Genomic DNA, 15,851 nt, shown 5'->3' on the forward strand with positions numbered 1-15,851 from the left:
TTACACCCAGGTATTTGTAGGGAGTTGGCCGATTCGAACTATGACTCATCGATACTATTGTCATAATAGTCATAGCATACTACATTTTTTGTTTCGTTAAGTGCACAGTTTTACATTTCTGAACATTTAAAGCAAGTTGCCAGTCTTTGCACCACTTCAAAGTCTTCTCAAGATCTGACAGAATATTAATGCAGTTTCTTTCAGACATATTTCCTTATAGATAACTGCATCATCTGCAAAAAGTCTGAGGTTACTATTAATGTTGTCTGCACAGTCATTAATATACAACATGAACAGCAGTGGTCCTAACACTCTTCTGTGGGGCACACCCGAAGTTACTTCTACATCTGATGATGAATCTCCATCTGAGATAACATGCTGTGTCCTCCGTACAAAAAAATTCTCAATCCAGTCACAAATTTCAATTGATACTCCATATGATAGTACATTTGAAAATAAATGTAGGTGTGATAATGAATCTAATGCTTTTCAGAAATCAAGAAATACTGCATCTATCTGCTTGACCCAAAGCTTTCAATATGTCCTGTGAGCAAAGTGCAAGTCAGTTTTCACACTATACATGTTTTGGAATCCATGCTAGTGGGCATGGAGAAGGTAATTCTGTTAGAGGTAAATTCATTAGGTTTGAGCTCACATTATGGTGTAAGATTCTACAACAAATTGACATAACGGATATTCCAGAGTAGGTTTGTGGATCACTTCTATTACTATTCTTGTAAATGGATGTGACCTACGCTTCCTTCCAACTTTTGGCCATGGTTTTTTGTTTAATGGATCTATGGTAGATTATAGTTAGAAGAGGGACTAAATCAGCTGCAAATTTAATCTAGAATCTGATAGATATTCTATTGGTCCCTGGATCTTTGTTCCATTTTAATGATTTCAGCTGTTTGTCAACACTACTGATCCTAACATGGATTTCACTCATCTTTTCAGTGGGTTTTCCCTTGTGAAGAAACATATGAAAATGGAGTTAAGCAATTAAGCTTATGCTTCGCTGGCCTTCAGTCCCGGTCTCATTTGTGTGTCTGGGCACTAACTTAGATGCCATTAACAGCCTTTACAGATGACCAGAATTTCTTCGGTTTTTGTAAAAGATCATTTTACTGCTACATTAGTTATTGAAGACTTCATGTATTGCTCTCTTGACACCCCAATGCTTTTACACTCATTCTGCAGTACTCTTTGTTTGACAGTGTACCATGGAGGATCCTTTCCATCATGACCTGTTGTGCTGGTTACATATCTGTCCAGTGCACAATTTAAAAAACTTGAGCTGTAGTTCCTTGCTTTTTTATAAAGTTCACTGAACAGAAATAACTTTCTACTTGTTTTAGTAGGCCTTTGTACTTTGTTAATGATTGTTACCATAGCCATGTCATTGTCCCCGATATCAGTTTTGATGTGGATATCCTGAAAGAGGTCAGGTGTATTTGTTGCCATTAATCTAATATTTCCATCATGCGTAGAGTTACAAAGTATCTGTTCTAGGTAGTTTTCAGAAAAGGCATTTAGTAACATTCACAGGATGTCTTATAATCCCCACCACAAAAACTGTAATTTTCCCAGTTGATTGTTGGATGATAAAGGACTCCACTGATGATTTCAGTATGATTGGGGAACTGAGGATTTCTCTAAAGTCTGGTGGGTAATAGAAGGATTCAGTTACTTTTTTCTGCCCACCCCTAATACTGAGTTGCCCAAACAATTTCACATGCACATTCAATTTCTATCTCAGTGTATTTGAGTCTCTTGTCTACTGAGAGAAATGCACCACCTCAATTTCCCATTAGTGTAACCTTTCAACAAACACTCAAAAAGCTTACTACTGCCATAGATTTCAGGTTTCAGCCAACTTTCTGTATCTAGTATTATGTGGACTTCACTTCTTTTCAGAGTGCTTCAAACTCTGGCACTTTGTTGTGAATGCTTTGGCAGTTAACCATTAGGATTTTGATACTCTTATGTACAGGGGTGTTCTTTTTGATCTTAACACTTATAATTCTGGGTCTCCTACAACTGTTACCTGGACTGGATGTAGAGTCATCTACCCAAAAATTCCTTGTGTGCACCTCACAAGCAGTCAAGTTGTAGTCTATCTTGTTACAGAACCCTCGAAGTCTCTGGTTCAGTTTTTCCTCTCGACTCAGAACCAGAGGCCCATGATCAGTTCTTGGGACAATGCTACAAATTGTGAGCTTTGTTGAGACTGTATGCAAGGCTGGTCTTCTCAGCCTTCTCTGCCAGTCGCTGAAATGACCCAAGTGTGACCTCGGAGCCCGGCCGACTGGCATCATGTGCTCCAATGTGCACCACAATCTGCAGACGGTTGCACCCTATTCCCTCAGTGGGTCCCAGAATAGCCTGTTTAACATGTTGAATGAGACCCTCAGGCATATACACAGTACATCTGGTGTGCCTTCCTGTCCCCTGTTGCCATTTCCCTGGTGAGTACAATTATTCACCATATATTTGAACAGCCCAATAATGACTAGATCCCTATTCATTTGTGTTTGCTTCTCTTGACACAGGACAAAGCAAGTTTCCCCAAACAGGTGAAGTGAGTCAAACTGGCTCAGATTCAGTGAAAAATAGTGCCTCCAACTTGTTGGTTAGGGGAATCGGTATAACACCTTGAGTCTTCCCTTGTCCCAGTCTACCATGTAAAGGACACCTAGATCTATCTTTGACATACAGTACCAGTCAAGTAGTTGAGTACTGACAAATTCCCAACTTCCTGCAGATGAGACAGGATCCACTGGAAGAGAATAGTGCTTGAGGTACCTTTGGTACCACAAGTACACGACTCTCGAGAGCTCTTCCAATATAACGACTCACAGCAGCTGCTGATCATTTTACAGTAATCAGGACAATTTACAGCTACTTACAAACTTCAACTAACTCTTCTGGTATTTGAGAACAGCATTCACAGTGAGACTGCATTGTGACTGGTGCAGTCTTTTGAGGACAGTAAACAAATAACTTTAAACTAAACCTGCTGACCATCTTTTTATCAGATGAGATAAAAAAATTACTAATTTGCCATAAGAATTAAAGCAAATACACAAAAAGAGATTTATATTAAGGCAACAGAAAAACCTATGGTAAAAATTAATAGTTTCCTAAAACTTTTTGAGGTTAATTATAGTCACTGGCAAATTCAAAAATAGAATTAATTTACAATAAATTTAGATAATATACAGCCTACTCCTCTTGTAAAGGAAAACTAAATGTAACATAATATGTTCATTTAAATATCTGCAGTTTACTAAATCACAAATTTGATATACACTGAAAATTTGGGTGATCTCTTCTGTGGGAGTAACCATGAGTCACAAATGCTGCTTTACTAAAAGTAGGTTTTCCACAACTCTTGTTTATAAAAATTTTCAAAAAATGGTTTTGTAAGTGTCCAAAAATTCTCAAAAATAACCCATTTCTCACCTAAATTCTACAGGGAAATTAGAGAATGATTGTTTTGAATGAAGATAGGCTTACTGTTCTCAAAAAATTTAAAATAGCACAAATTAGTTTAAGCCAGCAGTTGACAATAACAGTAAAAGTTTATCATGCTACTTGCAGACGTTCGAAATTCCACAATGTATTGCAATACAAACAAGTTTTGATGCAATCAGTAAAAGATTATGCAGAAACGATGATAACGATAAAATACCTTTTACTGTAGAATTTCAGATCAGCACATGAATCTGGCACACATGGTCTCACACAATAGAAAATTCTAAAGCTGAAATTCAAGTATAACTAAATGTCCGAATAGCACAGATTTTTTACAAAGTTGATTTTGTGACGCTTCTACACTGGCATGTCGAAGTTGAACACCTAAGTGTCAGTTTCTCAGTCAAAATCACCAAAATGTGCAGCACTAACAAAGCACGTCATCTGCCTAGAGCAACGACAAAAATTAGCTCTTGGATTATGGACTCTTTTCTTGAACCACTGTGTGAATGTCCTCCTCATTAGAAAATATGCAAATCAGTTTGTCTATTGCCTGTGCGTTACTGTCTGTAGTTGGTGTTGATGACCTTTCTTCCCACTCCGTGTCACACGTCTGTGTGGTCTTGATCAAAATTGGCGCCATTTCACCTAGGCGGGGTGCGACACTGCATTTATTGCATATAATGCCAGAATTTCATGGTGAAATTGTGTGCATGAGTACGGAGGCTTCTACAACAAGTGTCATGATGATTAAAATTCTTCTGTATGTTGTACCAGATCATGTTGTTGTTGTGGTCTTCAGTCCAGAGACTGGTTTGATGCAGCTCTCCATGCTACTCTATCCTGTGCAAGCTTCTTCAGCACCAGATCATAAGATAAAATATTTTGATTATAAACTTAACACAGGTTCACAGTGAAATTCTGGCATTATATAGAGCAAATGCAGTGTCATATCCAGCCTAAGTGAAATAGCGCCAATTTTGATCGAGATGCTGAGCCAGAAGAAAGGGCATCGACATCAGCTACAGACAATAATTCACAGGCAATTGGTGATCTGATTCGCAGATTTTCTAACAGTGAAGACACTCACACAGTGGTTCTTGAATGGCTACATGACCCAAGAATTGTGCCCAGAGGAAGCCTGTTGTAATACATCCAAAACATTGGTTTTAAGTTCATAGTCAAAGTATTTCATACTATGGTGTGGTACAAGCAGAAGAATCCATGTGCGCTTTAGACGTTTTGCCCACAACAACCGTACTGTCCTGCATACATCAACTTTCGAGTACATTTCCAGTCACCACACCATTTCACTCTCGCATTGTGGTGAATTTTTCACCTGTACTGCAGCCAAACTATCTCTGTAGGAATCCCAGAACATGTACTATCTTTGACAATGTGCCACTCTTGTTGGACAGTGGCCTTTGTGTGGGATGACATGTTTAATTTACTTTTTAAAGTCTCCTTGTACTTCTCATTTGGGAAAAGATAAATCCACAGCACTGCCATGAGCATCCACGTCACCCTCCTTTGCCAATCCGTTCATGGGACATCTGGAGGAACTCTTCCTAGTCTTGCCGGCCGAAGTGGCCAAGCGGTTCTAGGCGCTACAGTCTGGAACCGCGCGACCGCTATGGTTGCAGGTTCGAATCCTGCCTCGGGCATGGATGTGTGTGATGTCCTTATGTTAGTTAGGTTTAAGTAGTTATAAGTTCTAGGGGACTGATGACCACAGCAGTTAAGTCCCATAGTGGTCAGAGCCAACCTCTTCCTAGTCTTCCAAAACCCTTTGTCTGGTTCAGGTTCATTGATGACATATTCATGATCTGTTCTCAGATCCAAGACATCCTATCCTCATTTGTGCACAGCTTTAACAGCACTCCCATTCACCTCACCTGGCCCTCCTCAGTCCAACATGCCACCTTCCTGAATGTCAACCTCCACGACTCTGATGGGTCCATCCATACTTCTCTGCATATCAAGCCCACTAACCATTAAACATGCCTGGATTTGGATAGCTGCCATCCATTCCACACCAAAAAATCACACCCATATAAGTCTGGCCACCTGTTGGCACATTTGCAGTGACAAAAATCCTCTTTCCCAGTCTGCTGATGGTCTCAAAGTTTCACTAAGGCCTTCAAAGAGAGACATTATCCCACAAACAGAGTATCAAATAGCTTTCCTGTGCAATTTCCTCACATGTCCCCACTGTCGCCCTCCACATGCAAGAACCAGCAGCAAAGGAGCACCCTGTCATCAGTCAGTCTCATCCCTGTGAACTGCTTCCTTCACCAAGGCTCCGACTATCATTGTGCCTGGACATACTACCAACACTTCCCCTATGAGCACCCAACCTACAATATATCCCTGTCCATCCCTATCTCGCACCCACTCCCTGCCCCTTACTGTGGAAGACCAGGTGTGAGACCTTTCCGATACACCCATCCAGCACATGCTGCTCCAGTCCTGTTACAGGTTTACCTTATCCTGTCAGAGGCAGGACCACCTGTGAAAGCAGTCACATCATGCACCAGCCTCTCTGCAATTTCTGCAAAGCATTGTATGTAAGCATGACTACCAACCAACTGTCCACACAAATTAATGGCCACTGCCAAACTGTGGCCAGGAGATGACTCAATCATTCAGTTGTGGAGCACACTATTGAGCATAACATAATGATTTCAGTGGCTGCTTCACAACCGTTGCCATCTGGTTGCGTAAAGTTTGGCCAGAAAATAAATAATTTTTGTCCATGTGAAGCTGTATGTTTTTACACACAATCTCTTCTTTTTCAGCTCCTACCAGAGGCCGCGGTAGAGGTAGAGGTAGAGGAGGATTTCGTGGAAATCGTGGATGGCGACGTGGGTTCTAGGATCGCAGTCTGTACAATGTGCTTTCTGTGTTAAATCGTCTCGTGTTCTGCTTAATTGTGAAGAGATGGTAGCAACCAGGAAACTGTTTGGCTGAATAGACTGAAGACGTATGTTCTGGAACAGACTTAAGAAGAGGTTCTGATGTGCTGCAGTAAATCGTGGGACTTTTACTCTGTAGCTTTATTTTGAGCCGAAAAAAATTATCAGTTCAAAACTTTTGTTTGCATTCTAGAGATAACTGGTAAGTTATAAGAAAACCATTGAAGATATTAACTCTTCTGGAAGAGCAAGACAAACTGCAAGAAGCTGTAAAAGATCGTCTCAAGAAACTCGTGTGACATACGTCGGTGACCTGGGATAGAACAGAAATTTAAGTGCCACCGACTTCTAGCTTCAGTCATTTGGGAGAACTTACGTAAAACCAGCTATTGTCCTTCGCCATTTAATCCAGAACTGACCTACATGAAGTGGCTTTGCAGTTTTGTTGCACAAAAATTCATTATTGTAGTCTTGTATTGTATGTAATCTTGTCCAAATAACAATTGTGAAATTTAGAGTAACTCAGATGCAAAGAGAAATCATATCAGCACACAGTTGGCTTTTTGTTTCTGTTTAAGAAAAGTTATAGCCATATTAGTAGGTTGTATAACTACTCAGTTATGATCATTATCTTTTTTTAAAAAATTGAAGATACTTGTGCTCCCAAAGATTAATACACTAAATTCTTATAATTTACTCTTTTTTTTCTGTGCATTGTCTGTTGAGACAATAGTCAGTTATTGGCTCATCATAAAAAATCATGTAAGATGTGTGTTATCTCGGTCACCATCTTTATATGTAGTAGCACTGTAACTTAAGTGAGGAAGGTTGCAGCTTCCCAATGAAATTGGTCATTGTATTACATCTAACATTGAGCTTCTAGCTCCTTATAATGATTTTTGGATATTCATTTGAAATTGTGTACTGATCTGTTTGTGTGCAGTGCCAGTCAGATATGTATTTGGAGTTTTGAATGTGTCATTACTTGCTTTTTGTAGAATCATCATGAGTAGAAGTCTACACATTCATATTGTTAAGAGGAGTAAGCCTTTTTGATGTTACCACGTTGATTGAAAGAGCTGTAAGGAAATGTAAACTGTTAATACAAAGACTGCTCCGGCGCATTCGTGCATATTGTTATGAATTGTGAACAAAAGAATGATGTAGCTGCGCCCTTGCAATGCACCTTATTTGTATAGAAACTGGAAGTTCTGTATGTTGTCATTGTGGTCACTTGGCCTATGTTGTATGCAAATTGATGATGGTGGTAGTAGTAATGTTGATGACTGAATAATGCAGTGATTAACAGAGCTATATGTGAATGACCTTTGAATGTCTAAGCTCACAAAAAGCAACACATTAATTATTAATTGTTGCAGTTTTGGAACCAAAGTGTTGCAGAATGTGTGCTTTGTGTCGGCTTAGGACCCATTAAATGAGGGGGGGGGGATGATGATGATGATGATTGTGTGTGTGCGTGCTTGCGTGCGTGCGTGCGTGCTTGCTTTGTACCCATTAAATGGCGGTGATTGTGTGTGTGTGTGTGTGAGAGAGAGTGAGAGAGAGAGAGAGGGAGAGAGAGAGAGAGAGAAACCCTTAAACACTTTTCTGAAATTCGTGCAATTTTACTTATTTTAGAATATTACTCACATTACCATCAACATTATTTTTCAGTTCCTGAAAACTGACTTGTGCCCCAGCTGATGTGGTGTGCAGCATTGAGATACATCTGGCGAATAATAAAAAGTTCTGTTACAGGAAGGTGCAGACTGGCAATCTTTTTCTGCAGGGTGGCAATACAACTTACGGGCTAAAAAATTATTTATTTGTTCAACTAATCAGTCATTTCAGCAAACTGTGAAGAAAAAGGAGAAGACTGTGACAAGGTTATGTGTGTGTTTTAATGCCTTTGAATAGAGAAGGAAAATGATTATATTTTATAACATGATGAGTGGGCTTCTAAACTCCATGTACACATGAACGATACGCACAACAGCATGCAACCATGTGCACATATCATATCTGTATAATGAGACAAAAATGAATTAAAAACCAAGAGTGACAACTGGAAATTACAGAATAAATACTATATGCAATGGTTCGTGTGCATTGGCCCCCCCCCCCCCCCATCATCACCCCCCTTTTAGTATTTAGTTTATAAAACAGTTATACATTTTCCTTCTCATAACTTTCAAAGGAAATATAAACTTCCCTTGATTAGTACAAGAAATACCAAGCTGGTATTTGCTGCATATATTCTCAGTTCTGTTTTATATTGTCAAGTTTATTTGATGTTAGTGTTTTGGTGTTTATTTTCCTCCTCTCCTAAGTGTGAGCAATCACTTAAATAGAAGCATTTTGTCATATGCAGTTTCTTGTTGTATCCATTCTCAGTTTCTAATTTTCACCCTTTGCATAGAAAGATGGGGAAGTGTACTAAAATGGATGTTGCACATATGAGCAATTGCACCAAGAACGGACAAAGTTCAAATGTAAAAATGTATTTAGTAAATAGTAGGAAAAGAGATAAACATAAATATGTGAGAATGAAATGCAGCAATCAAAACAAGCTGTTGGCAGTGTGTATTGTTGTAGTGTCTTCCACCGGGTGTGGGTGGCTTGTTGTGTTTTGTTCTGTTCATTTGTCGTCTTGTACTTGTGTAGGAGCATTACTGAATTGTAATAATAGCAAGAGCTATTTATTCCAAAGGTCATGGCTCCAGAAACAAGTCTTCCTATCTCTCATACTGCATATGACTGAAGGATGCGGTCTCTGTGCTAGAAATAATTCTGTGCAGGGTTTCTCAGTTGAGGCACTAAAGTGATTACCCACCCCAAAACTTACATTGTTCTAAAGCAGTCAGTGATCGTTCTTTAGGCTACTGAAGGACCCAGATGTGCTATGCCCAAACGCAGTTGATGCTCTTTTCCTTCTTGTAGACATGAGTGTATGGGTTTCCATGTTCTACTGTAGCTAGAAACTTATGATCTATGAAGAAACATTTTTGTAATTTGCATTGAAATTATGTTCTGCACTTTAGGGATTTCAAGTGTGCAAAAACCCAGAGTATAATTATCAACGTATGATTCTCGGGTCTGCCACTGGAACATGTTTTGTGAATCTGTCAGTATTTTCTCAAGGCAACTGCTTGACATAGTCAGGTGGTGTCTGTTGCTGGCAAATAGCAACACTTATCAGCTGTAACCAGCAGTTATTACCTGAACACATCGATCAGTTGCGTCGAGGAAGTGTATTCTGATGCATAAAATGTGATCCCGTAGTACACCAAGGAACCATATATAGAACATATCTCCCACGAAAGCTTGAAGAGTCAAATCCAAATTATTCTGGTCACGCTGTTTGACTAAATTCCTGTCTATAGAAACTGTCTAATGTGACACTCCTGACTGCAGAAATCTACAATCGTGGGGAGACTTCAGTTATCCGTGTTTTATATCAACGTGTTTTTCCTGTAAAGTAGTTATGCAAGCAAGAAAAAGTGCAGTATTGTTTCTTTAATAATCATTCTTCCATTTTTTTATTATAAAAAGTAAATTGCATCTTTTCCCCTCTTTGAAGTTAGTATTTGTTGCAGTGGCTAGGGTATGATATCTATGTTGGATATAGCATATGAAGAATTTCTGTATCCTGACAAAAAAAAAAAAATCTTGTTTAATAATGTGGTTTTCATGCTGTCAATTCTAATAATTTTATTATATTTGTTAGGATAACCTGCAATGCACAATACTGCATGTTTTAATTGTGAGCTTTTATTCATTTCTCTATTAACATCAGGTGCAAAAGGTAACAAATAATCTCCACAGAGGTCCTTGGAATATTTTTCAGGCATACCAAAAACAGAGTTGGGATACTAAAGCATTTAACATGAGAGTTTTGGAGTTCAAAAATTTTATTCTGTATGCTCTTGTATTAAACATGTATCTAAAATATGGGATTGAGTAAGAGTGGACTGAAAGGAATCTACATTTAGGGATATATTAATAATGTTACTCACTGTTAACATTTGTTGGAGTATTGTGTGTTGCATATTTCTCTTTAAGTTATAATTAATTCACATCTTTTTCATGTAGCTGGTCCAGAACATAACTACTTGTCTTTCTTTCAGCTGTTTACATGTTCTGTTCCTACCCAATTTACCTGGATTGTTACACACATCTACTATATTATTTAAATATGTGTAGTTTTTCCTTTCCAGATTTGCCAAAACTACTATGGATACTGCAGATATACAAAAAGCTAGATGTGGGAGCAGCTTCAGTGGAAATAAGTGTGCTTGCATAGCACATAAAAATATTGTACATTACCAGTGAAATGAAATGCAATTAATATCTTTCTTTATTGATATAGCAAGGCACTGTTGTCCCTATGGCATCCCCGTATATGTTATCATATGTTAAATTATGATTTTCTTTCTTAGCATTTCTGAGGACTGCCATATTGTTTATAAGGTGAGTCAACCCATACCTAACACATAATTTTTTTTCATAGAAAAACAATGTTCATACAACCTTACTGTAACTCAAATGATTTATGTACACAATTGTGAATAAAAGTTTTATATTGATATGTTACATTTACTTGCATTGTATCCATCCTGTTCCACAAGAGTGTTTTGTCTTATCATAAACTGAACAATATAACTTAGCCTGAACATCCATTGATCTGAGCACTGAAATGACTTCAAAGACTTCACATAGAATCTACTATCTCACACATGAGTCTGTCAAGAGGATTGCATGATTCTTTGTCAGAATCTTCCTTGTTTGAAGTGTCCATATTCTCAAACAGCTCAGTGGGCACCAGCAATTTTGAGTCTGTTTCACTGTTATCAGGAAGCATTTGTAACGCCTGCTGTAGTATCTCCATCACCTGGAAAAGATTTGGAGATTATTTCTTAATCTTGTTTCCTAACACACTCAGGTAAACTCTATTAATGTATGCACACCTTCTCCAGATGTTTTTGAAACCGTTGAGCTGTTTCAATCCGTTGCCGACGCTGCAGTTCCATCATTACTCTAAGCGTCTCTCGTGCCTGATGAGGTCTGAATTCATTTAGCAAGTGATGAATGTGAATAAAGAGTAGACTTAAATCTTCAACCTTCTCCGCTCTGCGAGGAGACTCTGGACACTGGACGAGCAAATCGAGAAGGTCCAGAAAATTGACAAGAAGTGAATGGTTCAACTTTCTCAGTTCTCGTCGGCGATCAAAGTGCTGCGGGTACAGGCGTTTGATACCCTGCGAAGAGAAAAGACATCTGAAACAAAACTTTTAACCAAGTCTATCAATAAGTCATTGGGCATAATAATATTTGCTGTGTGGGTAGAGTAGTGTTACAATGCCCAACAGCTGCTGGCCATGAATGGTGTAAACTGCTAGTATGATAGGCAGCAATTTGAGGGAGAGATTACATTTGGACATGAAAGGAATTCATTAATTGAGAAGTGAGAGAGACAGGGTTGTAGCCTATACTCCATACAATTCAATCTGCACACTGACCTAACAGCAACAGAATCACAGGGAAAATCTGGCAAAGGAATTGTTGAGGTAGAAGAAAAAAAAAATCATCAACAAACTTTAGTGTAATTTCTTCTGTCGGAGACAGCAAACGACTTGGAAGATCAACTGAACAGATTGAACAGTGACTACAAAAGACACATTGCAGAATTAATGACACTGATTTACATCAATGGGGGCAGTCAAAAATTTGTGCCGGTTTGGGATTCGAACCCAAGTCACCTGCTCACTAGGCAGATGGCCTGACCACTAAACCATTTGGTCACAGTGGTCATTGCAGCTTGGGGGCTTTCAATTAATAAAATTAAATGAGTGGCCCTGAACTATCTACCCTCTGACTCAGTGTTGAAATATTAGAAGTTTTGGCTGGTTTCGTTGTCTAGGGACTGGGATATGTAGTTGCCGTATTACAAGGCAAATACTGCTGAGTCTACAATATGAATATGCACATGAATCGAATGGTCGAAGGTTCCTATCACTTGGCAACTGAGAATTTTGAATGTTATATAGAAATTCATAAATGAAAGATTGCAATTAAGTAAATTCTGGAGGTACTATTTTAACGACTTCAAATGAAGGGTACGATAGCAGAAGTACTTTTAAGAATGCCCTTTATTACTGTACAACACTTATTGGTGTCGATGGTCCAGCAATTAAATAAACAATAAGTTGAATAACAGGGAAACAATAGATTCCTACTTCACACAATTAGTTATGAACAACATAGCTCACGAGATATTCACTTCTAAATGCGTACTACGTCTTCACTTCAGAAACCACGGAGATCTCACAAGTGCACAAGTAGGCACTCCAAAGTATTTCCATCTCTCGCGAACAGGCACAAACTGCTCCACTCTCCACATCTTTCCCAATCGTGCATCCATCGCACCCTACTGTCCAGGATTCTCCTGTCCCCTCTCGAAACAATCGCTGTTATTGGCTAGAGCGTTCCTGCCATGTCTCCAAGCCAACACACACTCATGAACATAATGAAACACATTCAAAATACTGGATTTACATTTCAATAACTTGAAATTAAATAAATATTCCTACGGTTGGACCATAAACACGCTCTAACACACATTACTAAATACGTAAACAAATTAAATAAACATATATCAAAGGAACAGAAATGAGGTGAGCCAGTAGCCTAATGTCTCTGTGCTTTCTAAAACACAGTAAATAATTGACCAATTTCTTCATGAATAGTATATATCAGGTATAAATAAATACACAGATGAACAAATATATTTATAAGCATGCTGCTACCGTTTTTTCGTGTAACTGTGGAGTACTAATGGCCTCATGCAATCAATAGTAATCGGCCACTTTGACCTCCAACAACTCGTGTACTATTCAAGTTACATGCCTGTAATTTATACCAATTTAGGTTTACACTAATAGCTCTCAAAAGACATGCCGATCAACAAAATCAGATGAACCGTTTAGATTTTGGAAATTCGTTGCTGGGTGTTACTTGTATAATTTATCGTCAGATACTAAACTTTAAACTAATAAAGATATTGAAAATCTTATTACACCATCAGAATAGTTGTGCAAATAATGGTAACGTGCATGTTTCCTTTTGAGGTATCTGACTACTATTAATTTCAGCCACACTGTCGGCTGGACCCCATGGTCCAGCCATTTTGTGGCATCACGCGATTGTTAATGAGCCGCAGCTTGCCAAGTGGCCCGAGCAGTGGTCGCCAACTCTGAACTTAAAATATTTCCAGAGCGCCACAACTCGCCCGTTACCTCACCAACTGCTTGGGCTACCCTAGCATATCTCCCATCAGACCCAAATTCTCAAGTTATCAACACATTATTGACATAGTGCAAGAAGAAAAACACCTTTCCCACTGCATAGCAGTCATACTGACTTGCTTTCTGCCGCTAAACCGCCTTCCTGTTTGTGGCAGGGTTCTGTTATCCCCATCGTTTTAAATAAAGACTACAGCTTTTAGTGCACTATTTGTTTACAACATGATGTGAATGAAGGTTATTAGCTCTAAGGAAGTTAGCTATGAGGATGCGTCTTCTAGTAGTGCGAAACCGGCCGTGACTTTTAATAATAGTATTCTATAGCCAGTGCAGATTATTTCTTTCAAAATGTGGAAGTTTGGCTGCAGTTGCCTGCAATTTAAAATAACATGCTCAATAAAAATGCAGACTGCCAAATGGTTTAAAAAGAGTTTATGAAAAAGGATAATATTTTGTAAACTAATATACATGTGTTAGGAATTCCTTTCTGAAAGTATCAGAGGGCGTAGTCCGTTACAGAAGTGAAATATGGATGTTAAGCAGTACAGACGAGAAAAGAATATGAGATTTTGAAATTTGGTGGCACAGAAGAATCCAGAGTACGTGGGTAAAACAGGTAATTAAGAAGTACTGAATGAAGTACAGGAGGAGAAAGGTCTGTGCCACTATTTCACTAAAAGAAGAGTTAGGTTATAGGACATATCCTTAGGCATCAAAGACTAGACAGTATGGCAAAGTAAAGAACGGAGGGTGGGTGGGGGGTTGGAGCTTCAGAGGGTAACCAGGGTACCACCGGATGAAGGTTGCAGTAGTTATGCAGAGATGAAAAGACTTTGGGTAGATAGCTTTTAGAGTCGGTGTGATTTAAGTTTACCAGTGGTTCCCTAAAATAACACAACACAAGTGCTGGGAAGGGTTCTTCGACAAGTAAGCGGCCAAATTTCTCCCTCATTCTTTTCCAAACTTGTGAGTTGGTGCTGCATCTCTGAAAGCCTTGATGTTGACAGAGTATTGATATATTTAACCTCCCTTCCTCAAAAATGGTGTTGTCATATTCACAAATGAGAAAACGGAGGCTTTGAAAAATTATCACTAACACGTGTTCTTTAAGGAGATGGCTTGGTGCCTTAAGACAACATTAGCTGTAAGGCGTCTATTGGAAGAAAGGAACACACCGTTTTTATTACCAAATGGTACTTATAATAGTTAACATATGTATGCTTTGTTCTGGCAATTGAAGACTGACTAAGAAAAAGAGAAATAAATCCCTCTAAATGGGTACAATAGCTCTCTGTTATGACCTTTGGAGATCTACTTTCAAGCCATAAAGTCAGAAATAAGTGCCTCTTATAATGGTGGTACAAGCTCTCTCACTCATGACCATTAAAGATCAACTGCTCAAACATAAAACAAGGTTATAAATTCTCGCTGTGCTTCGAGAGCTGCCGAAACTGCACATGAATAACTTTTTATGCTGGCCAGAGGCCAGGCGATAAAATCTTACATTCAAGATAATAATTATGGAAATTCCTGGATGGGGCAATATGTAAAATAAGGGAAAGGCAACCACTCACCTCTACACCTACACTCTGCAAACCACTGTGAGGTGCATGGCAGAGGTATGGTCCATTGTACCAGTTATTAGAATTCTTCGTATACCATTTATGTATGGAGCACGGCAAGAATGATTGATTGAATGCCTCTCGACATGCAGTAATTATTCAAATCTTATCCTCACGATCCCTGTGTGAGTGAGGTATGGGGGGTTGTAATATACTCCTATAGTCATCATTTAAAGATGGTTCTTGAGACTCCGTCAGTAGTAAACTAGATGTTTATGTCTATCTTTTAAGTCTTTCAGTTAAGTTCCTTCAGCATTTCTGTGACACACAACCATGGATCAAACAAGCCTGTGGCTACTCATGTTGCCCTTCTTTGCATACATTCAATATCCTCATTTAGTCCCAACAGGTATGAGTCTCTCACACTTTAGCAATATTCTAGAACCGGTCTCTCGTATGATTTGTAAGCAATCTCCTTTGTCAACTGATTGCACTTCCCCAGTATTCTACCCAGAAACTGATGACTACCACCTGTTTTACCCCAATTGAGTCTATGCGATCATTCCATTTGATATCCCTACAAAGTGTTACACCCA

The 15,851-nt window shown here is 38.8% G+C and overlaps 2 protein-coding genes across 2 annotated transcripts in view; one reads left to right on the top strand and one right to left on the bottom strand.

Moving 5' to 3' along the window:
* Positions 1–7,860, top strand: part of LOC124621778 (apoptosis inhibitor 5) — a 91,273-nt gene extending 83,413 nt beyond the window's left edge. Inside the window, exon 10 of the mRNA XM_047147214.1 lies at positions 6,276–7,860. Within this exon, the coding sequence (XP_047003170.1) occupies positions 6,276–6,352 (77 nt within the window). The 3' untranslated portion in view covers positions 6,353–7,860. The remainder of the gene's footprint in view (positions 1–6,275) is intronic.
* Positions 7,861–10,718: 2,858 nt separating this feature from the next.
* Positions 10,719–15,851, bottom strand: part of LOC124621779 (mediator of RNA polymerase II transcription subunit 7) — a 42,368-nt gene continuing 37,235 nt past the window's right edge. The window contains exons 3-4 of the mRNA XM_047147215.1: positions 11,360–11,650; positions 10,719–11,283 (exon numbers count right to left, since the gene is read on the bottom strand). Of these exons, the coding sequence (XP_047003171.1) occupies positions 11,104–11,283; positions 11,360–11,650 (471 nt within the window). The 3' untranslated portion in view covers positions 10,719–11,103. The remainder of the gene's footprint in view (positions 11,284–11,359; positions 11,651–15,851) is intronic.

The sequence above is a fragment of the Schistocerca americana genome, chromosome 7 (genome assembly GCF_021461395.2).
Source record: "Schistocerca americana isolate TAMUIC-IGC-003095 chromosome 7, iqSchAmer2.1, whole genome shotgun sequence".
Taxonomy (NCBI): domain Eukaryota; kingdom Metazoa; phylum Arthropoda; class Insecta; order Orthoptera; family Acrididae; genus Schistocerca; species Schistocerca americana.